The sequence below is a fragment of the Schistocerca nitens genome, chromosome 3, assembly GCF_023898315.1.
Source record: "Schistocerca nitens isolate TAMUIC-IGC-003100 chromosome 3, iqSchNite1.1, whole genome shotgun sequence".
In the NCBI taxonomy this organism is placed as follows: Eukaryota; Metazoa; Arthropoda; class Insecta; order Orthoptera; family Acrididae; genus Schistocerca; species Schistocerca nitens.
This window is the reverse complement of record NC_064616.1, coordinates 326,018,343-326,043,363: the sequence shown is the minus strand read 5'-3', so window position 1 is coordinate 326,043,363 and position 25,021 is coordinate 326,018,343. Positions and strand designations below refer to the sequence as shown.

At 43.2% G+C, this 25,021-nt stretch overlaps 1 protein-coding gene across 1 annotated transcript in view; it reads right to left on the bottom strand.

The window, feature by feature from the left end:
• Positions 1-5,235: 5,235 nt before the first annotated feature.
• The window catches only part of LOC126249590 (facilitated trehalose transporter Tret1-like), a 288,234-nt gene continuing 268,448 nt past the window's right edge, over positions 5,236-25,021 (bottom strand). Inside the window, exons 5-8 of the mRNA XM_049951254.1 lie at positions 23,469-23,682; positions 20,185-20,515; positions 14,264-14,520; positions 5,236-6,325 (exon numbers count right to left, since the gene is read on the bottom strand). Coding sequence (XP_049807211.1) covers positions 5,789-6,325; positions 14,264-14,520; positions 20,185-20,515; positions 23,469-23,682 — 1,339 coding nt within the window. The 3' untranslated portion in view covers positions 5,236-5,788. The remainder of the gene's footprint in view (positions 6,326-14,263; positions 14,521-20,184; positions 20,516-23,468; positions 23,683-25,021) is intronic.

The window sequence follows — 25,021 nt, the reverse complement described above, 5'->3', positions numbered from 1 at the left end:
CACAGACTGCACACAGCACAGCCAGTGATTTTTTTATACAGAGGTGGCGTTACCAATAAAAAAACCTAAACAGCCTACTTACAATGGAAAGCGTATCTTTTCCATAATTAGTTATTAAGTATTTTTATAAGGAGTAATTACTGTAATCCAAAATATGTACTTCTTTTTTTAAAAACATAGATAATTTTTGTGGAATTAAAAGCAATCAATATACTTTAGTTCCATCATTCCTGCGTCTGGTGAACCTAATCTGTGTATTGCTTATTGATTGCAAATACTGCAATTATTTGCATTGTTCACAACTAATAATTTTTCGAACAGGATAGCATGAAATTTACTACATACACTACTAGACATTAAAATTGCTACACAAAGAAGAGATGCAGGTGATAAACGGGTATTAATTGGACAAATATATTATACTAGAACTGACATGTGATTACATTTTCACGCAATTTGGGTGCATAGATTCTGAGAAATCAGTACCCAGAACGACCACCTCTGGCCGTTATAACGGCCTTAATATGCCTGGGCATTCAGTCAAGCCGGCCACAGTGGCTGTGCGGTTCTAGGCTCTGCAGTCCGGAACCGCGAGACTGCTATGATCGCACGTTCGAATCCTGCCTCGGGCATGGATGTGTGTGATGTCCTTAGGTTAGTTAGGTTGAAGTAGTTCTAAGTTCTAGGGGACTGATGACCTACGATGTTAAGTTCCATAGTGCTCAGAGACATTTGAACCATTTTTTTGGAGAATGTGCTGGCCAGGGCAGCAGTCAAACATTTTCTCTATCCAGAAAGTCCCCTACAGGACCTGCAACATGCGGTCGTGCATTATCCTGCCGAAATGTAGGGTTTCGCAGGGATCGAATGAAGGGTAGAGCCACGGGTCGTAACACATCTGAAATGTAACTTCCACTGTTCAAAGTGCCGTCAATGCGACCAAGAGGTGAAGGAGACGTGTAACCAATGGCACCCCATACCATCACGCCGGGTGATACGCCAGTGTGGCGATGACGAATACACGCTTCCAATGTGCGTTCACCGCGATGTCAGCAAACACGTGTGCGACCATCATGATGCTGTAAACAGAACCTGGATTCATCCGAAAAAATGACGATTTTCCATTCGTGCACCCAGGTTCGTCGTCGAGTACACCATCGCAGGCGCTCCTGTCTGTGATGCAGCGTCAAGGGTAACCGCAGCCATGGTCTCCGAGCTGATAGTCCATGCTGCTGGAAACGTCGTCGAACTGTTCGTGCAGATGGTTGTTGTCTTGCAAACGTCCCCATCTGTTGACTCAGGGATCGACACGCGCACGATCCGTTTCAGCCAAGCGAATAAGATGCCTGTCATCTCGACTGCTAGTGATACGAGGCCGTTGGGATCCAGCACGGCATTCCGTATTACCCTCCTGAACCCACCTATTCCATATTCTGCTAACAATCATTGGATCTCGACCAACGCGAGCGGCAATGTCGCGATACGATAAACCACAATCGCGATAGGCTACAATCCGACCTTTATCAAAGTCGGAAACGTGATGGTACGCATTTCTCCTCCTTACACGAGGCATGACAACAACGTTTCACCAGGCAATGCCGGTCAACTGCTGTTTGTGTATGAGAAATCGGTTGGAAACTTTCCTCATGTCTGCACGTTGTAGGTGTCTGCCACCGGCGCTAACCTTGTGTGAATGCTCTGAAAAGCTAATCATTTGCATATCATAGCATCTTCTTCCTGTCGGTTAAATTTCGCGTCTGAAGCACGTCATCTTTGTGGTCTAGAAATTTTAATGGCCAGTAATGTAAATTAGCCTCTAAAGTGCGCGTAAAATACAGGACTATTACGAGAGTGGCGCACAACTTTGGTATGATGATATTTACAGTTTCATAATGAATGACAGTCGTGTACAACTTCCCTGTTAGTATTGTTATTTTCCTGTTTATCTTTCTTTGGGTGTGAGTGACAAGACTTCATCAGAATTTTAAGAATTTTGCCTGTGCCATCCTTTCTCTAGCTATTAACAGTATCGACCACATACGTAATTACGTTGAGTTACAACTGCATTAGATTTAGCAGGTTATCTGTATACTTGTTATAGGTAAACTATTTAGCTGCACAGATAAAGTTATCGAGACATTTTTCAAGTCATTATCGTATTGTTGCTTGACACATGTGAAATAGATCCCGAACGAAGTGGGAGGTTTAGCGTTGCGTGATTGACTAAATCATTGGAGATGGAGCACATACCTGGATTGAATAAGAATAGAGACGCATACCGACCGTGTCCTTTTCAAAGAACTACCCTCGTTGTTTACCTCAGTGGATTTAGACAAATGAGTACAGCATAACCACAGATTGCTGGACTGGGGTTTGTATCCACAAGTCTTCATTACACGGATCGGGTGTGTTAACCACTCCACTACCTTATCTGATAAATATAGTTCGAGAAACAGAACGAGTGAGACTGAACATGCCATATTTATAAAGCAAAACGAAATTTTCCGACGATTATCCGTTTACATGTTACGACGAAAACTTTTCTGTCACGTTTCGGTAACAGAGAAAAAATGAAAAAGAAATTCTTACACATCATCGCACACCAGAGCAGTCTCAGAAATATAACAGCTGTAATACATTTGGAAAATGGGAAAAACCTCCAGACTCCCATAGTCTGTTTTTGCAATGTAATGATTACCGATAGAAACGAGAAGAATAATGACCTAGATTTTTCACTTATTTATAAGAGGATATTAAACATTTAGCTGTGGCTACTATGATGAGAGAAACGCGTGTCATTGGAAGATGGGCCGCACTTTTTTGTATAACTTTCTTATGACACAGAACTACAATTCACAAGTAAGAACGTTAATTTTTTTGATCTTATGGAGTGTCAGTTATACTTTTCCTCTGTATCTATAGCAGAAAATTTACTCACAGAGTATTGAATTTCAGAAAGGAAGAAGACAAATGAAATCTCTGTGCATTGTTTTTAACGCTGACAAAGGCAATTTAGTAACATGGTTATACTTGAAAACTGAATTGATATGTGCTATGTATGGTATCAGAATAAAACTGTGTGGTGTTGTCTGGCAGATCAGTTATTAAATTTAGCATATTATCCAGCATGGTGGAAGAAAACTTCAGTAGATGCGATCGACATAAAGGACACAGGATAAAGTTAAGAGTAAGTAAATTTTGTGTACTCTCTTGTTTGTATTTCGTTCTGCAATGCAGAGTTTTGTATCGGTAGCCTAGCCTAGTAAATTCCAAAAATCCTCTCACAACTAATTAATTACATGGAAGAATGAAACTTCTACTTACTTGTAGTTGTAGGCTGCCTTTCTACCCTGAAGATTGCTGAAGCACGACATGGTTTTCTTCATCGCCAGTTTCAGAATCAAATCCTGAGACCTTTGAGTAGTCAGTTACAAAAGACGAACGTGAATATTTTTGTGGTTAATTCAGTACTAACCTCTTGATATCACTGGTTCTGCAATCGACTGTAATTTTATAAATTATTCAAAAGTTTTTGTACTAAATTGGAGATGGATCATGCCATCGTTTCAGATGAGTACTTTGCACAGACTTAAATATGTTCCGTTATGCCTTCTGCACCATTGTCGGTTTTAGTTAGACGTATTTCTTATAAGATTTAGCAAACACTTTCATAATGATAGACAAAGGTAAGTTGTATCTTAAGGTTCATCATTTAGAAACATTTTCCATCCATTGTTCTTTCTTTGCATTTCGCATGATCTCCGTTTATCAAATATCTCAGAAATAAAAGCGTTATTTTTAAAATACGAGTATTTATCACTGACTTAAGTCACCCTTTAGTTTAAGGAGCTTCACAACATCATAGATACCCGATGTAAATTACATACCTTTAATTTTTAAAGTAAATATTAGTGTAACTTAATGTGACCAATTTTGTTCCATATATGAAAGGATTCCAATGACTATGGAATAAATATTCCTTTCTTCTCCTACGGGCTCATATTATTTTATCATCATCCACTGCTGAATAAAGGCCTCTTCTATATTTTTCCGTGTGTTACGGTATACTAGCAGACAGTAAGCAGAATTTACGACAATTTTCTTCGTAATTTTCATGCTACACTATCTGCGTAAACTATACCAATACGCTAATGATATTCGTCGTGTGTGATATATTTCTCCTACGACAGGTACTGAATGGACGCTCTCACTTTGGTTTGTCTTGTACCTCTTCTTTATTCTGCTGGTGACTTCATGCATTTTAATGACACCCAGCACCACAAACTTTCCTCTTTCAACCGGTGCCGGGCACTATATTTTATATTCTGGCAAGAGGGAAGCAGGTTTCCTTGATAACGATTTGTCCTTTGTTTTAAATAACGAGGTGTGCGTGTAAAAGGCATTGAGATTTGTGTGTTGTCTAAATTCCTACCCAAATTAGCAGCTATCTGAATGCTGACTGGTTCATCGGTTTTCAATTAGTAATCAAACAAACCACGATTATCTGAATCGTGGTTTTACATTTTTGATTGCGTGTTCATTTCTGTTGTAACGTATTTGTATATACATTCTAGCTAGTGCTCAGGTTTTTATTCAAGCAATTTTTGTCATCCATGCATAGAATCGTTGACCAAATTCCACTCATTGTAAGAGAGACAGGTTCATCTCTTTCCTATTACCGGTCAGACAGCTACACATACCGAAGATTAAGCTTAAGCATTTTTTTCAGATGATTCTCGTTTTATTTGGTATTTGAAGTCATGACTCTTTTATAGTTTTATTAAAGCACGAAGAAAAGTGGAGGAATGTGCATGTGACACTCATACCTATACGTGTTTTTTATTATTCGTTTTAACATACTGACAAGACAAGCAAATGTTGTCTTTGTTGTCATTGCACAGAATCTGTTAAGTCTGTAATATGAGTCGTTGGGCTATTGTCTCAGTGAGATTTCTTTCTAAATATGTACTGTTATAATCAGCAAGGCTACTGAGAGCACCTACTCAGCGCCCTGAAACCATCATCGCCACCATCATCATCATCATCATAGTAATCATCAACATCGTCGTCGTCATTGCCAGCAGCATCATCATCATCATCATCATCCTACCTCTCCCTCTCTGCCTTGCAATATTTCTCTCGATGATTCATCGTTCCAAGCTCTCAGCCGAAGGTGTCACTTACACAAAATAAGTCTTACAAACAGATTTTGTTTTTTATTAAAAGAAACTCAGTACAAATAGCGTCACAAATATCTATGTACCACAGAAAAAGTGCGTCATAATACATAGTAGAATGAAAACAGCGCACGGCTTGTTTTCGCAAACCCAAAGGAGCATAAAAAATTGTCACTTGTAGGCTAAAACAACATTGCACATTGCAGTATGCCTGACGAGTCGACAGTGAGGAATCTCCTTGTTCACAAAATGCATCGATAATAAATACTCCGTGTAAGGAATAACTATTTTTCCTCGTATAGGAACAAGAGTTAATAATACTTGCACAATCTCTGTAGAGTAAGTCTTTAAACAGTAATACTGTAGTTATCACAAGCGTGGATCATTGGATGACAGACAAGCACGATCCGACAAACGGGCACGGTGGCGCAGATAGAGCCCACACCGCGCTGCGCTCGTTTTTAGTTCGTGCGCAGCAGGTTGGCTACCCGGGCCCTGCGCGGGCGGTGGCGGGCAGTGGGCATTCTGCTGAGCAGCTGCCGCTGCTCGTGGCCACACGGCTGGCTGCCGACGCAGCACCTCTTCATTTCCAAGCTCGCCCGTCCGGCCGCTCAGTTCTTGATGCGCGCCATCTCCCTGGTAATCGTTTCTCTCGATTTGCCTTTCGTCTCGGGCACGAACGGCACCACGAAGGCGATGGCGAGGACGTTGGCCACCAGGAAGAAGAGGTAGGTCGGTATGGAGCCGACCGTGTCGACGGCGTCGCTGAAGAAGTTGGTGATGAGGAACGACAGTAGCCAGGTGAGCGACACGTACAGCGCCGAGCCCTTCTTGTTCTCGACGGGCAGCAGCTCGGCCATGATGAGCCAGGGCAGCGGGCCCATGCCCAGCGAGAAGGACACGACGAACAGGATGAGCGACAGCAGCGGCACCCAGCTCGCCGTCAGCTCGATGTCTGGGTGGACGGTCTTGAGGTAGAAGTAGGCGACGAGCAGCGTGTACGATATGACGATGCCGCCCAGCGACACGAGCAGCAGCGCGCGCCGACCCACGTGGTCCACGAGGCGAGAAGCCGTCGTGTTGGACGTCAGCAGCACCGCGCCGATGATCATGCTCGAGTTGTTGGGCGACAGCGGGCTGCCGGCCTCCTGCGCACCGTAATGAATATGTCTTACACATGTCATATAGTCAGAATGAGATTTTCACTCTGCAGCGGAGTGTGCGCTGATATGAAACTTCGTGGCAGATTAAAACTGTGTGCCGGACCGAGACTCGAAAGCTGTGAGGACGGGGCGTGAGTCGTTCTTGGGTAGCTCAGATGGTAGAGCACTTGTCCGCGAAAGGCAAAGTTCCCGAGTTCGAATCTCAGTCCGGCACACAGTTTTATCTGCCAGGAAGTTTCATGCCATATAGTCGATTATCGATAGTTCAGAGTTAAGGAAAGTTCAAATAATTGAGAATTTGACTTAAGTTTGAGCGATCAAGACGGAATCAAGAAGTAGTCTAAATAGGAGTATCTTATACCGAAAGAAGTTAAAACGAAATCGATGATCTTATTCCGCTTCAGTGACCGCCAGTGTGCCTGGTCAAGGGCATTTTCAATTTCGACCGGAGTCACAAATACATGATCGTGTAATTTCCTTCTAAGAATGTACATGAGCGACGTCTCCATTAACGACTTTGCCTCTTATTATGTCACATATGGAATCGGCATTGCTTCCACTTCTGCTTTTCCGAATCATCGTTGAAGTGTACGCAAGATCGAATGTCTAATTTCCTCAAAAATTAGGAAAACGTCCACGCACTAGTTAAACATTTGTACGTTTTAGAAGCCATATTTGCAACTGATTCACCTACTGTATACACTACTGGCCATTAAAATTGCTATACCACGAAGATGACGTGCAACAGACGCGAAATTTAACCGACAGGAAGAAGATGCTGTGATACGCAAATCATTAGCTTTTCAGAGCATTCACACAACGTTGGCGCCGGTGGCGACACCTACAACGTGCTGACATGAGGAAAGTTTCCAACCGATTTCTCATACACAAACAGCAGTTGACCGGCGTTGCCTGGTGAAACGTTGTTGTCATGCCTCGTGTAAGGAGGAGAAATGCGTACCATCACGTTTCCAACTTTGATAAAGGTCGGTTTGTAGCCTATCGCGATTGCGGTTTATCGTAACGCGACACTGCTGCTCTCGTTGGTGGAGATCCAATGACTGTTAGCAAAATATGGAATCGGTGGGTTCAGGAGAGTAATACGGAACGCCGTGCTGGATCCCAACGCCCTCGTATCACTAGCAGTCGAGATGACAGGCATCTTATCCGCATGACTGTAACGGATCGCGCAGCCACGTCTCGATCCCTGAGTCAACAGATGGGGACGTTTGCAAGACAACAACCATCTACACGAACAGTTCGACGACTTTTGCAGCAGCATGGACTATCATCTCGGAGGCCATGGCTGCGGTTACCCTTGACGCTGCATCACAGACAGGAGCGCCTGTGATGGTGTACTCAACGACGAACCTGGGTGCACGAATGGCAAAACGTCATTTTTTCGGATGAATCCATGTTCTGTTTACAGCATCATGATGGTCGCATACGTGTTTGGCGACATCGCTTGTATTTGACATCGCCATACTGGCGTATCACCCGGCGTGGTGGTATTGGGGTGCCATTGGTTACATGTCTCGGTCACATCTTGTTCGCACTGACGGCACTTTGAACAGTGCACGTTACATTTCAGATGTGTTACGACCCGTGCCTCTACCCTTCATTCGATCCCTGCGAAACCCTACCTTTCAGAAGGATAATGCACGACCGCATGTTGCAGGGCCTGTACGGGCCTTTCTGGATACAGAAAATGTTCGACTGCTGCCCTGGCCAGCACATTCTCCAGATCTCTCACCAATTGAAAACGTCTGGTCAATGGTGGCCGAGCAACTGGCTCGTCACACTACGCCAGTCACTACTCTTGATGAACTGTGGTATCGTGTTGAAGCTGCATGGGCAGCGGTACCTGTACACGCCATCCAAGCTCTGTTTGACTCAATGCTCAGGCGTATGAAGGCCGTTATTACGGCCAGAGGTGGTTGTTTTGGGTACTGATTTCTCAGGATCTATGCACCCAAACTGCGTGAAAATGTAATCACATGCCAGTACTAGTATAATATATTTGTCCAATGTATACCCGTTTATCATCTGCATCTCTTCTTGGTGTCGCAATTTTAATGGCCAATAGTGTAAGATATTTATTGTTGATTAAAGAAAGGAATGTCAGAAAGAGTTCGATGTCGTACCACTTATCGAAACATTCTAATTATAGAGTATTTGTTGGTGGTATATGTCCGCCTCCGACGCTGATAATTCTGTGTTAGACTAACACAGAAAAACAACGATGTGCTAGCAGACGACATTTCCCGATGTAAGCGAGAAATCAGCCGAAAAATATTCTTGAGTACAAATGAACCTATTCTTAACGAACTGTTTTTCGATCTAAAAAGCTAATCAAAATGTAAATAACTTAATTACAGACCACTGATGATGCTTTAGCTCAATAAAGCGAAACGCGTCTGGTGAAAAATCACGCACGGTTATAGTTGCAACGACGGTTCAAAAATATGCTCGTGAATTGTAAAGCAACTATGGACACTATGGCCACACAAATGGCCAAAGGTTAGTTCCTATAGAACTTAGATAGAGATTTGTCAAGTGTTTTATAGTACGAGTATTATATGTAATCATGGGCAATCTAACAAACGTAGGAAAAGTACTTTTCGAATTCGATTGTCTAGGAAAATGCTTAAATTTAAATGGACTGACAGATGTAGAAATGAAAATATATCTGTAAGAACATCAGAGGGAAGAATACTTGTCATAATGATTGGAATGAGGAAAAGATCGTGGCTAGGGCTTGCATTTCGAAGAATTTGACTGAAGGGAAGCGTCATGGAAGGATAGATTGTGGGGGAAGAAGGGAGAAAAAGAAATATGCTTGAAATTCTGAGCTGTCATTGTAAAGAATGAACTTGGCAGCGAATTAAGAAACACACAGGGCAGGAGAAACTAGAGAGCGTGCGGTCAATGTGTGTCATAAGACATTTACCAACGAATAACAAGTGCGAATCGAGATAGCGCAACATACTGAAACACACCATTAAATATAAAAGGTTATAAAATATGTGGGTAATACACATTGTGACATAAAAGAAATTGTGGGCGATGTTTAGTACTTATGTTAGTTGCAAAAATTTTGTGTTTGTGTGCTGCGCGCAATTTACCGCCGAATAGTGGTATCTGCCCCGACATTAGTCTGGCACATTTGTGAATTAATAACATTTTGACCAGCTTTTGCCGATTTCCGAATGACAGTAATGTTCCCGAAATTCACTCACGCTGCAGAGGACTATATATGCAAAACGTGTGTATTCTAGGAACTTGCTCGGAGCTGCGTGATGGAAATGTCGTGTCCTAACTTCCTGAAGCCGGTTGTTGTCCGGGAAATTCATTAGCGGGGTGGAGACGGTCCATAGAGAAGACTGGCGCACGCTGCTGAATGTAGGGTGGGCGTGCGTCGACGGCCAGGAGTGTGTGGCATAGCAGCGGTTATTGGTCCACACACACACACACACACTGAATTACAGCCGGCGGCGATCTGAGCAGCGGGTGGCTGCCAGCTGCCAGTTGTGATACCAAAACCAAGTTTGTGTTACACCCAGTGCGCGCCCTCATGTGGCTGGACTCGCACTCAGCATTTAAATATAGATCTACATATATTCTCCGCAAGCACAATGGTGTGTGACGGAGGGTTCTTTTTGTACCACCTCACTTCCACCATTTCGTGTTCCAGTCGTGAATGGTACGAGGGAATAACGAATTGTTCGAATCTGTCTGATCTTGCCTTAATGACTTTCTCCCGACATATACGCAAGAGGAAGCAATGTATTGGTTGATGCTTCTAGAAACGTGCGCTCTCGGAACTTTAAGAGTAAACTACAGTCTGGTACAGACCGTCTCTCCTCCAGCATCTGCCACTGGAGTGGCTGAGCATCTCCATGACGCTTTCACTCTTACTAAATGAAACTGTAACGAAACGATCTGCCTTTCTTTGGATCCTCTCTAATTTTTCTATGGTTCCCAAACTGGTGAGCAGCACTCAATTATTGGTCGAAGAAGGGTTCTGTAAGTTACCTCCTTCGTAGGTGAGCTATACTTCCTGAGAATTCTTCCAGTTACCCTCTGTCTGGTATCTGCGTTTCCCGCGGTTAATTTTATACAGTCTTTTCGCTTTAAGTCAATACACATCGTACTTCCAGATATTAGACGGATGTGACTGCTTCCAGTGACTTCGGCAATGATACAGTCATACAACAGCGGATTTTATCAGCCTATTGATGGACAATAAGTTGTTTGTGTTTAGGGTCAATGATGAATCCCTGCATCAGGCATCGAACATTTGCTGGGTTCAGATCCTCGTGTGGGGACCCAGACTGAGGTGTCACGTGGTCTCCCTACATCGATGAAAGCAAATCAAGCTATGACTCTTTTGAAAAGGACTCGGCCAATTTACTTGTCCATTATTCCCCATTCCATTCTTATGCTTCGCCGGCCGCTGTGGCCTAGCGGTTCTAGGCGCTTCAGTCCGGAACCGCGCTGCTGCTAGGGTCGCAGGGTCGAATCCTGCCTCCGGCATGGATGTGTGTGATGTCTTTAGGTTAGTTAGTTTTAAGTAGTTCTAAGTCTAGGGGACTGATGATCTCAGATGTTAAGTCCCGTAGTGCTCAGAGCTTTTTAAACCATTTTTTGAACTTCTTATTCGCGAAGAAAAGCTGCTGACAGACCAAACATGTTATTTACGACCAGTTTCGTTAGTACTGATCATCACCACATCAAAAAGTGTTAATCCATGGTACGAAACTACGTCGTCAATAAGTAATAAAATATAAGTAGTGGGATTATATTGCAGTCATAACCACGAAAAGATAATAGGACGTCACAGATATAACAGCCATTTGGTCTCAGTCACAAATTGTGCATAGTGGGGTTCATTACAAAGAGGTTCATCACATCATATGCAATTCATGCAGACCGCCTGCCGATACACAAGAAAAATTACACTTTGCATTTCTGAACCACGGGAAATCTTTTAACCGGGTCGCTCATGAGTTAATCTGGAAAACACCAAGATAAAACTATTCCACCTGGTGTGCAAGATATAGGGGGAAGGGGAAGTACCCTGAAGAATTCAAGAAGAATGTCATCATCCATATGCCAATGAATGCGCATGCTGACAGATGGGAATACTACCGAAACATCGGTTTAATAAGCCATGGTTTCAAAATATTGACACAATTTATTTACAAAAGAATGGAAAAATTCGTATATGCTGACCTCGGGGAAGATTGGATTGCGTTCAGGAGAAATGCAGTAACACGCGAGGCAATACTGACTCGACGATTTATCCCCTAGTACATAGGTTGAAGAAAGGCAAACCTACGTATATATCATTCGTAGATTTAGAGAAAGCTTTTGATAATGTTGACTGGAACTACGCTTTTCGAAATTTTGAAGGTTGTAGGGCTAAAATACAGAGAGAAAAATATTATTTACAACTTGTACAGAAAACAAACGTCAGTTATGAGAGTCGAAGGGCATGAGAAGAAAGCCGTAGTTGAGAAGGTAGTGAGATAGGGTTATAGCGTATCAGAATTGTTATTCACTCCGTACATTGAGGAAGCTGTGAATCAAACAAAGGAAAAATTTAGAAACATACTTAATGTTCATGGAGAAGAAATAAAAACTTTGCGGTTTGCCGATGACATCTCTCAGAGAAAGCTAAGGATTTGGAATAGCAGGTAAATTGAATGGATAGTGTCCTGAAGAGACATTATAAGATGAACACCATAAAACAAGGGTAATGGAGTGTAATAGAACGTGGTCGCATTAAATCAGGTGATGTTGAAGGAATTAATTTGGGGGATGGTTCAAATGGTTCAAATGGCTCTGAGCACTATGGGACTTAACATCTATGGTCATCAGTCCCCTAGAACTTAGAACTACTTAAACCTAACTAACCTAAGGACATCACACAACACCCAGCCATCACGAGGCAGAGAAAATCCCTGACCCCGCCGGGAATCGAACCCGGGAACCCGGGCGTGGGAAGCGACAACGCTACCGCACGACCACGAGATGCGGGCAATTTGGGGGATGAGACGCTAAAAATAGCAGATCAGTTTTGTTATTTTGGCAGCAAACTAACTAATGATGTCAGAAGTAGAGGGGATATAAAATGCAGACCAGCAATATCAAGAATAGCGTTTCTGAAGAAGAGGAATTTGTCAGCATCTAATGTAAAGCTGAGTTAAATTTTGAATGTTAGGAAATCTTTTCTGAAGGTATTTGTCTAGATAATAGCCTTGTACTGAAGTGAAACGAGGACGATAAGCTGTTCAGACAAGAACAGAATAGACGTTTAAATTTAGCTGTTATAGAAAAATTCTCATGATTAAATAGGTAGTTCGAGTAACTAATGAGAAGGCACTGAATCGAATTGGGGAAAATTAGTCACAACTTGACTAAAAGAAGGGGTATGTTGTTAGGACACAGCCCGAGGCATCGAGGAGTCTTCTATATGGTAATGGAGGGAAGTGTAGGTGGCAAAATTGTAGAGAGAGACCAAGTAATGAATGCAGTAAGCAGTTTCAAATGAATTTAGGCTGCAGTAGAAATTCAGAGATGAAGAGACTTGCATAGAATAGTGTAGCGTGGAGAGCTGCATCATAACAGTCCTCAGACTGAAGACACAACAAGAACAAGAAGTCGGATGTGGCCAGACGTGCTATTCGTTTCCCAGATGGAATTTCATCACATTTTCTACTATTGTGGTTGTGCATCTAAGTTCCGCGGTCTCATTCCTCGCGTCCATTTTCTGTGTCAACACGGGGACAACAGATATTCAGCCATCCCATCTTTGGACGATTTATGTGTTAATGAGTTGTTTCTTGCTGATCGATCCCGCCTGTATCTCGAAAACTGGTCTCTAAGCTAGAAGAATCGTTTAATCTATAATGACGTCATCATAAACATGAAGAAAACTGATTACTTGGGATGTGACCACTCTGCAAAACTACATAGTACAGTTCCCGCAAAAGCCACCCATACCATCTATTTCACGCACGAAACGTATTTGAGAGTCAGGAGTTAGAGGTCTACGAATACTGCCGAGTCTCCCTGTTGTAGACATTAATTGAGGAAAGAAAATATGCTGACTAGCAAAATGTGTTCGTTACTCCGTGTCACAAACGACTTGCTTCGCTGAGAATAAGAAATCGGAGGAATACGGAAACTACCAACTAGACACGAAGCGCGTGGGGAAGAAGACAGGTGAGTAACTGAACATTTCCGTTATTCTTGAGTCCGCTGATGATAGCGAGGTGGAGAAATACGAAAACTTCTCACTCGACCTAAGTCAGTCATTAAATGGGTGCGGAGAAGCATGCGAGTAACGAAACATTTCAGGCAGTAACGAAACATTTCAGGCAGTAACGAAACATTTCAGGCAGTAACGAAACATTTCAGGCAGTAACGAAACATTTCAGGCAGTAACGAAACATTTCAGGCAGTAACGAAACATTTCAGGCAGTAACGAAACATTTCAGGCAGTAACGAAACATTTCAGGCAGTAACGAAACATTTCAGGCAGTAACGAAACATTTCAGGCAGTAACGAAACATTTCAGGCAGTAACGAAACATTTCAGGCAGTAACGAAACATTTCAGGCAGTAACGAAACATTTCAGGCAGTAACGAAACATTTCAGGCAGTAACGAAACATTTCAGGCAGTAACGAAACATTTCAGGCAGTAACGAAACATTTCAGGCAGTAACGAAACTGTTCTTAGAGTCTCGTGGACTATTCGCTATTCAGTAATGAATATATACGATATGCGACACCCCTATTAGTGATCACTGTTGCAACCCGGGTTAATGTTTGAAAATGGTAGCCTGCTATTTGCGGTGAGCGATCTCGCAATAGAATCACCTGAGCATACTTCCTATCTCGCTATCTGCCACTCACCTGGAAAATGGGAGCACTGTAGAAAGTGACAGTGTTGATGCCGCTGAGAGGCCTGAAGAACATCAGTCCCAGGATGATGCCGGCAGAGATCCATCTGACGCGCTTCTTAAGGTCTTCTGTAAGCTCGCAATCCAGCACCGACGTCTGCGTTGTGATCGTGTAGATTGGCGGCTGTTCAATTTCTTTCTTCTCGGCGCAGATGGCGGCCTTCAAACTGTCGAACTCTTCTGATACATCGTAGTCGCCTTCCTTGTGACCTGCGGTGCAAGCGCATGAGACCATATTAGTGACACGAATTTCCTGCAGCAGATCTAGTACATTCAGAATGAAGACAAAATCAGCCAGGCTGTAATTAAATGAACTGAATCGTGCTCTGTGTGATTCCAAAGTTTTTCAGGTAGATTATAACATTTTAGTTACAACACTCACTTAAGTTTAATCAGTGGATCGATTGTAAAGTTTTGCATGAAGAACACTGAGGATATGAAACGTATGATGCAGCACAGTTCAGATACAAGCTCGGTATCTGAAGCTACACGTATCCAGAAATTCATGTTTCAAAAATGATGCAGCACCGAAAAATCTAAGCGGAAGTAATTCGTAGTATTCTTGGACGAACTCACATTGCACCTTAATCCATTTCTAGAAAGAGAGCGGGGGTGGGGAAAGGAAACAGGACGGTTTAGACAGATTCTAAACTTATCATGCCGTTTTAGAAAGTAAGAAGATCTTCACAGACAGCATTTATGTCCTTTATTTGATTTAAAACATTCAAAAGACTTGGCGAATATTAAAGAAATTAAGCAAAACTCCATCAAAGTGGGAGCTTCTTGTATTTCTCTCGGTAAAGTAGCCCATCAGCTTCGACTGAACAGCGGGAAGACTATTGAATAAGATAAGAATCATGAGAATCTCTACTCTGTCATTCGTTTTCAGTGTGCTAGGGGAATCTTTTTTGATACTCATGTCGAGCGACTTACAGCTTTTGCTATGGATACGACGAAATAAGGGAGAGACCCTTTCAGTAAATGCTCAAAATCTGATACGCAAAGTATGGTATAAAATAAAAGCCACAGATTTACTTAAGACTGGGAGAGGTTCGTCTGGCCCTCAGAGATCCACTTTTATAAACAGTTTGAAACTATAATTTTCAAAAGGCTAGTTCCTTGATGTTCAACATTTTTCACTCTATAGTATAAGATTGAAGATGAAACATTATAAAACACTAGCTGCTCTCGTATTACTTTATGGAAGTGAAAGCTGGTTACCCACAAAATTGAACGTGAGGTAAAATACAAGGCGTGGAAGTGAAATGTCTGAAAACTAGTGATTAAGATCATGTAGACCGCATAAGATGAGAAACCGTGTAATTGGAGGTAGAAGTAGAAGCAAATGAATGGTGAATAAAACACCATAAATGGTACAAATACGCACAGTTTAATATAAACTGCGTTTTGATGATCACATTACATTTAAGATCTCTAACTGTAATACAGAACTGTAAACTTCCATAAAGACAGAGATATTGGATAGTTTTTAGATTTATTTCATTTCTGCGGGCTGGTTAGTTTACAAAATGAGAGCTCCAAAATTGATTCGAACAAATTAATTACATGTTCGCTGCATTTATCGGTACAGTTGTAATTACTCGTATTATAGTAATTCAGATTCACCTTTTATGAAAACAATACATCTTTTTATAGGACAAGCTATTTTGGCACCTTTGTGCCATTGTTATCAAATACCTTTATTGAGGTCTGCAAAATATAAGCTTGTTTTATGTAATAGTTATGGGAACAAAAATTAGGCCTAAAAATATTTTGTGCCTACTGTGGTTATTGCCGTATACCGAAGAATGTTGGGTTCTGTTAACTCTTGTTTACATTATCGTATAGCTTTCCATAAGCACACAGATTGGAATACATCCAACGAATAGTTAAAGATTTTGGTTGTAATTACTGCACCGACAAGGAGACCTTGCGTAGTCGCCCTGTTCCATTTCCTTCATACTTACAGCATTCGAATATCAGTGGTTGGACGTAATTGACTTTTAAGATTAGAAGATTTCTGAGCTCTGTTCAGTACAAACATTTAGAACAAATTAACTTAGTCGCTAGTGGCTGAGTGCGTTGCATAGAAATTCAGAAATCGTAAAGTCATCAGTCTGGATCTCACTTGTAACTTTTTAAAAAAGCTTTACTTATTTTCTATACTTATTGTTAAATGAAAATTATAGGTCACAAATGTTGAATCGTAATACTTTAATAAAAATAATACTATTTTTAGTTACAGGCCGTGTGAAAATAAATTAGAATTTCGTACAGACGTGCTGAATGTCTTATTGTTAAATGAAAAATTGTATAGATCAATAACAGTTTCCAATTTCTAAAAATGAAGGAGTATTTCTTTTTCGATGTTTCAAACTTTTGTATAAAATTTTTATTTATTTAGAGTATTGGCACTTTCATAAGATTACTAACTAAAATTTAAAAAAAGCCATTTTAATGAAAAAATGTAATTATTTGTTGATTAACATTTATGTATGTTAACAAATGTAGAACTGAAGTAGAAGTTAAAGAAACTTGCTACTAGCGAGATTCAACCATCGACGTTTCGACTGTAACCAGCATTCCGCTACCGACTATTTAACCGCTTCTAGTTGATTCTTTATGGAAACTTGTATGTCAGGTCTCGTACCTCCCCCAGCTATCGGTAACTATGTTAACTACTCTGAAGAGAAGAGTCAAAGAAACTGTTACACCCGCCTAATACCATGTAGCCCCCCCCCCCCCCCTCCCGAGCACGCAGAAGTCGGGCAACACGATGTGGCATGGACTCGACTAAAGTCTGAAATAGTGCTGGGACGAACTGACACCATGGATCCTGCAGGACTGTCCATAAATCCGTAAGAGTACGAGCGGGTGAAGATCTCATCTGAACAGCACGTTGCAAGGCGTCCCAGATATACTCAATAATGTTCGTTTCTGGAGAGTTTGGTGACCAGCGGAAGTGTTTAAACTGAGAAGAGTGGTCCTAGAGCCACTCTGTAGCAATTCTGGACACGTGGGGTGTTGCTTTGTCCTGCTCGAACTGCCCAAGTCCGTCAAAATGCACAACGGACATGAATGGATGCAGGTGATCAGAAAGTATGCTGAAGTACGTGTCACCTGTCACAGTCGTATTTAGACGTATCGGGGATCTCATATCACTCCAACTGCACACGCCCCACATTATTACAGAGCCCCCACCAGCTTGAACAGTCCGCTGCTGACATGCAGGGTCCTTGGATTCATCAGGTTGCCTCCATACACCGTACACATCCGTGCGCTCGATACAGTTCGATATGAGACTCGTCCGACTAGTCACCATGTTTCACTCGTCAATAGTCCAATGTCGGTGTTGACGGACCCAGGCGGCGTGTAAAGCTTTGTGTCGTGCAGTCAGCAAGGGTACACGAGTGGGCTTTCGACTCCGAAAGGCCATATCGATGGTGTTTCGTCGAGTTGTTCGCATGCTGAAACTTGCTGATGGCCCAGCACTGAAATCTGCAGCAATTTGCGGAAGAATTGCACTTCTGTCACGTTGAACGATTCTCTTCAGTCGTCGTTGGTCCCGTTCTTGCAGGATCTTTTTCCGGACGCAGCGATGTCTGAGATTTGATGTTTTGCCGGATTCCTGATATTCACGGTAGACTCGTGAAATTGTCGTACGGGAAAATTCCCATTTCATCGCTACCTCTGAGATGTTGACCCCCATCGTTCGTGCGCCGACAATAACACCACCTTTAAAGTGACTTAAACCTTGATAACCTGCCATTGTACCAGCAGTAACCGATCTAACAACTGCGCCAGGCGCTTGTGTTATACAGGGTGTTACAAAAAGGTACGACCAAACTTTCAGGAAACAATCCTCACACACAAATAAAGAAAAGATGTTATGTGGACATGTGTCCGGAAACGCTTAATTTCCATGTTAGAGCTCATTTTAGTTTCGTCAGTATGTACTGTACTTCCTCGCCGGCCGCGGTGGTCTCGCGGTTCTAGGCGCTCAGTCCGGAACCGCGTGACTGCTACGGTCGCAGGTTCGAATCCTGCCTCGGGCATGGATGTGTGTGATGTCCTTAGGTTAGTTAGGTTTAAGTAGTTCTAAGTTCTAGGGGACTGATGACCACAGATGTTAAGTCCCATAGTGCTCAGAGGCATTTTTTTACTGTACTTCCTCGATTCACCGCCAGTTGGCCCAATTGAAGGAAGGTAAGGTTGACTTCGGTGCTTGTGTTGACATGCGACTCATTGCTCTACAGTACTAGCATCAAGCACATCAGTACGTAGCATCAACAGGTTAATGTTCATCACGAACGTGGTTTTGCAGTCAGAGCAATGTTTACAAATGCGGAGTTGGCAGATGCCCATTTGATGTATGGATTAGCATGGGGCAACAGCCGTGGCGCGGTACGTTTGTATCGAGACAGATTTCCAGAACGAAAGTGTCCCGATAGGAAGACGTTCGAAGCAATTGATCGGCGTCTTAGGGAGCACGGAACATTCTAGCCTATGACTCGCGACTGGGGAAGACCTAGAACGACGAGGACACCTGCAATGGACGAGGCAATTCTTCGTGCAGTTGACGATAACCCTAATGTCAGCGTTAGAGAAGTTGCTGCTGTACAAGGTAACGTTGACCACGTCACTGTATGGAGAGTGCTATGGGAGAACCAGTTGTTTCCGTACCATGTACAGCGTGTGCAGGCAGTATCAGCAGCTCATTGGCCTCCACGGGTACACTTCTGCGAATGGTTCATCCAACAATGTGTCAATCCTCATTTCAGTGCGAATGTTCTCTTTACGGATGTGGCTTCATTCCAACGTGATCAAATTGTAAATTTTCACAATTAACATGTGTGGGCTGACGAGAATCCGCACGCAATTGTGCAATCACGTCATCAACACAGATTTTCTGTGAACGTTTGGGCAGGCATTGTTGGTGATGTCTTGATTGGGCCCCATGTTCTTCCACCTACACTCAATGGAGCACGTTATCATGATTTCATACGGGATACTCTACCTGTGCTGCTAGAACATGTGCCTTTACAAGTACGACACAACATGAGGCTCATGCACGATGGAGCTCCTGCACATTTCAGTCGAAGTGTTCATACGCTTCTCAACAACAGATTCGGTGACCGATGGATTGGTAGAGGCGGACAAATTCCATGGCCTCCACGCTCTCCTGACCTCAACCCTCTTGACTTTCATTTATGGGGGCATTTGAAAGCTCTTGTCTACGCAACCCCGGTACCAAATGTAGAGACTCTTCGTGCTCGTATTGTGGACGGCTGTGATACAATACACCATTCTCCAGGGCTGCATCAGAGCATCAGGGATTCCATGCGACGGAGGGTGGATGCATGTATCCTCGCTAACGGAGGACATTTTGAACGTTTCCTGTAACAAAGTGTTTGAAGTCACGCTGGTACGTTCTGTTGCTGTGTGTTTCCATTCCATGATTAATGTGATTTGAAGAGAAGTAATAAAATGAGCTATAATATGAAAAATAAGCGTTTCCGGACACATGTCCACATAACATATTTTCTTTCTTTGTGTGTGAGGAATGTTTCCTGAAAGTTTGGCCGTACCTTTTTGTAACACCCTGTACAGCCGTCGCCGACCGCAGAGCCGTATTCTGTCTGCTTAAATATTTCTGTATTTGAATACGCATGCCTAAACTAGCTTCTTTGGCGTTTCAGTGTACATCGAAATGTTTTGTACTTAATAGTGCTCAGAAATCTTCTAATCCTACTGCTGTAGGAAGCTGATGTCCGGGCACTGAGCTTCCAGTTTAGTAAGTGTGAATAAAATGACAGAGGGCTAGTCCGTAAGGTGCCCGCGAGTGACGAAAAGACATGATGTAGAGGAACTGACCGTATCGCAGCCAGCGCAGGGAGCTCAGCGCAGCTTGGTCGCGGCCGCGGCGCAGCAGGAAGACGGGCGACTCGGGCATGCGGCAGAGCAGCGCCACGTGCAGCAGGGGCAGCGCGGCGCACATCCAAGCCAGCCAGGGGTGTGGCTGCGGCGCCAGCCCGCCCGCCACGTACGACAGCACGATGCCCGCGTTCACGCTCAGGTCGAAGAACACGCCCACGCGGCCGCGGACCTCCTTCACCGTCACCTCCTCGCTGTAGATGGGCACCACGATCGTCAGCCCGCCAGCCGCCAGCCCGCCCACGAACCGGCCGACGTACATCATGATCGCCTGCAGACACCAAAAATGCTTGCTCCTTCATCCGTTTATTACCGAGAGTCACAGATCGGGTGAATGTCCGGCGTATATTTCAGTCACCAGGGACGGAGAGATTTATATGGAGTTTTGCAGATACTAGCAGAATAAACGTTACCTACTACTATACAACAGTGCTTTTACAAAGGACTGTTCTTGGCAAAAGTATGTTCCTTTTAGCTCGGGAAATAGGGCATTACGCAACAGCAATAAATGTTGGTAACAGATAAATGGCGAGACGGAGAATCTGCGTTCGTTAATCAAAAGTATGGACACATTTATAGCAAATTGTGTGTATGTCTTAAAAGTTCAGATCAGAAATGTCTTCGATACAGTTCCCCACAGTCGTTTAATGAGCAAAGTAAGAGCATATGGACTATCAGACCAATTGTGTGATTGGATTGAAGAGTTCCTAGATAACAGAACGCAGCATGTCATTCGCAATGGAGAGAAGTCTTCCGAAGTAAGAGTGATTTCAGGTGTGTCGCAGGGTAGTGTCATAGGACCGTTGCTATTCACAATATACATAAATGACATTGTGGATGACATCGGAAGTTCACTGAGGCTTTTTGCAGATGATGCTGTGGTGTATCGAGAGGTTGTAACAATGGAAAATTGTACTGAAATGCAGGAGGATCTGCAGCGAATTGACGCATGGTGCAGGGAATGGCAATTGACTCTCAGTCTAGACAAGTGTAATGTGCTGCGAATACATAAAAAGAAAGGTCCCTTATCATTTAGCTACAGTATAGCAGATCAGCAACTGGAAGCAGTTAATTCCATAAATTATCTGGAAGCAGGCATTAGGAGTGATTTAAAATGGAATGATCATATAAAGTTGATCGTCGGTAAAGGAAGTAGGTTACAGTACGCTTGTTCGCCTATTGCTTGAATACTGCTCAGCAGTGTGGGATCCGTACCAGATAGGGTTGATAGAAGAGAGAGAGAAGATCCAACAGCGAGCAGCGCGCTTCGTTACAGGATCATTTAGTAATCGCGAAGGCGTTACGGAGATGATAGATAAACTCCAGTGGAAGACTCTGCAGGAGAGACGCTCAGTTGGTCGGTACGGACTTTTGTTGAAGTTTCGAGAACATACCTTCACCGAGGAGTCAATCAGTATATTGCTCCGTCCTACGTATATATCGCGAAGAGACCATGAGGATAAAATCAGAGAGATTAGAGACCACACAGAGGCATACCGACAATCCTTCTATCCATGAACAATACGCGACTGGAATAGAAGGGAGAACCGATAGAGGTACTCAAGGTACCCTCCGCCACACACCGTCAGGTGGCTTGCGGAGTATGGATGTAGATGTAGATGTATATATCTTGCCTGCCATTCGGCGAAGCATGCACTTCTTGGAAAGCAGTCAACAGTGCTATAAAAATGACGCAGGAACTTCAATGTAACTAACGCAAAATAATGCATTTCTTATCTTAGGAAGTTGTTTACATTGTTTTAATCATTCTTTGGTCCAATTACAATAAAATATTCTTTTATAGGGTTCACTACCTGTATCGGTAGAAACGGAACCGTTATTAGATCAGCTTGTTGTCAGTCCCTCGGTCCGAATGTTGAAACACTTTTTTCTCAGGAAAAGATAGACGTATCAAGTTTGCGTCACATGCTAAGCTCTACGGTGTCTTGGCAGTGTAATTAATGAACGCTTCTAAGTCAAGGAAATCAAAAGCTACGGTTATCTATGTCACACACTTTGTCATTCCTGGAGCCGCGTGACCGCCACGGTCGCAGGTTCGAATCCTGCCTCGGGCATGGATGTGTGTGATGTCCTTAGGTTAGTTAGGTTTACGTAGTTCTAAGTTCTAGGGGACTTATGACCGCAGCAGTTAAGTCCCATAGTGCTCAGAGCTTTTTTTTTTTTTGTCATTCGCAAACTCACACATCAGAACCTACAAGGTACTTACCGCTGACCTACAATCGAGAAATTTGGCGAGCAGCAAGATTCCAGTGTAGAAATAAAGGAAAAAACTGAAAATCGTTAATTTATAAATATGTCACACGAAAAAAATACTTTGTCATATGTTATCTGATTGACTGTGTGTCTGTATGTGAAGACCGCTTTTTCTCAGAAATTTTGTTACATCGTCTCTTGCCCCACCACCCCGAATAGTTATCGCCCCAACGTAAATCAGCCAACATCACATGTACGTTATGTGTTGTATGCAATTTCAGTCGTCATTAGACGTCTGACGACGGTAACGCCGCCATTTGTTTTTAATTTATAGCACTAATAACAATGCTCAGTGTTGTTTTTACTTTATTGTAAGAACTATTCTTTCATTAAAAGTAAGTCAACATCTGTATTTCGGTGATTAATGACGTTTCGAAAACGGGTTGGTCTTTGTATCACGAGCCCCAGATGACAGTTCGTGTAGCTAATAATAATTTAGTGTGGGTCAGTGGTCAGGTGCAATATACGCCAGTAATTCACACAGCAAAAGTGGACTTTCAGTTTAACGTGCAGTTCGAAACACACGTATCGCTCCTCGCGGCCTTTCATATCGTTGACAGATGAAGGGTAGATTAAAGACAGAATGAAAATTTCCGTGGTCCGACGGGATTCGATTCCGTGACCTCTCGGTTTCCAAGCACACACTTTACGACTTTTTTTTCTTTTGCCCTTTTAATTTCGATCTGGTCCTTCGTCTTTATGTTATCAGTGGTTCTTTGCGGGTGTCGCACAATATCTTTCCACTTCTATAGATAAGAATTTCACTCAAATTTTTGCTATGCAGGGGGGAGGTGGAGGGGAGTTCCCTAACCGAACATGCTCAGCTACAGTGCTGGGCCGACTGGCTGGCTGAGTACGAAACCAGGACGCAGGACGTTTTGATTACTAGTCAAAGACGCTACCCCTAGATCAAGGGTTACTCCCGTCCGTTAGGCAAGTGGTGTACTTACTGGGTATCTGGTGAGCTGAGCGAGGCCGATGAGCAGCCAGCTGGCGGTGAAGAGGGCGCCCATGGCGAGGATGCAGCCCTTCCGTCCCAGAGACTCCACGAGGAAGAGCGCCACCAGCAGCGATCCCAGCGTTGCCCCGAGGGGCAGCATCGACGCGATCCACGCCGCCTCCGCCGTTGTCACCAGCTCCTGCCCGTGCTCCGCCGCCTGTGCGCTGCACACACAACAAATCACTCTCTCTCTCTCTCTCTCTCTCTCTCTCTCTCTCTCTCTCTGTGTGTGTGTGTGTGTGTGTGTGTGTGTGTGTGTGTGTGTGTGTGTGTGTGTGTGTGGTTTTTGAAGCGCAACATTTGGTCAGCCAAAGCAACAGCGTGTCCAAGACATACTTCTTCCCACCAGAAAACCAGACCTTACTGGCCTTACACGACCCCTTCGTAGCTTTCCTCTATCACTACTTGAACCTCCACTCAGCTACAGGTGCCAGTTCTTCGTTCCTGGTGGTTCTATTTAGTTAGCAGTTCTGGGCGTACTACTAATAGATAGGCACAAAGGCTCATTCTCGTACGATTTCACGATTACAGAACATTCACTGGAACCTGTCACGTCCTTTAAAATTTCGGGGATATGCGTGCAGAACGACTTAAAATGGAACGAAGACGTAAAACTAATCGCGGGTAAGGCAGTTTCCAAATTGAGATTCACTGAAAGAATCTTCAGACCCGCGAAGAAGGTCGATTACAAAACCCTCTTGCGATCGATGCTGCTTCTTAGTCTGGAATCGTTAGTAGATGGGATTGATAGAGGAAATGGGAAGATTTAAAGAAATGTAGTGTGTTTCGCCACAAGTTCATTTTGTAAGCACGGAAGCATCACGGAGATGCTTCTCTAACTCCAGTGGCACACGCTACAAGAACGGCGATGTCCATCGCGGCGTGGTTTTAAGCTGAAGTTCCGAGACAGTAAATTCCTGGAGGATTGACCGAATATATTACTTCCTCCCACGTATATCTCGTGAAAAAATATCGAAGGTGAAATCAGAGAGATTCGAGCTGACACGGAGGCTTACCAACGATCGATCTTGCCGCTGATCGCTCGGGATTAAAATGGGAATGAAGAGAAGTGACAGCGGTATGCAAAGCACCCCTCGAATACAGATCGTAAGGTGACTTGCAGAGTATCAATGTCAGTGTATAAATACTCTTGTGAAGCTCGAGATTCAAATAATAGAAGAATGTAAGAGTTCTCTTCTAAAAATGGTCGAAATTGGTTCTACATTACAGGCGGTAGTCATAAAATTTCAATTATTCTATCGAAAAACAAACCTACATCATAATTGCTTTGTTTCTTTGCCTATACAAGGCTGCAGTCCTCTTACACACTGAAATCTTGTTGTCGCAGTAGCTTAACACGCTGCTGTAGGAGTCACAGCAAAATGACGCAGTCTATTGATTCAGTGCAGTGTCGCACTGCATTTCAAGGTGGAAAAGACTGCAACAGTCTATACTGAGTTGGACGTAGTGTTCAGTAAGAACGGAGTACCATACAGTGTCATA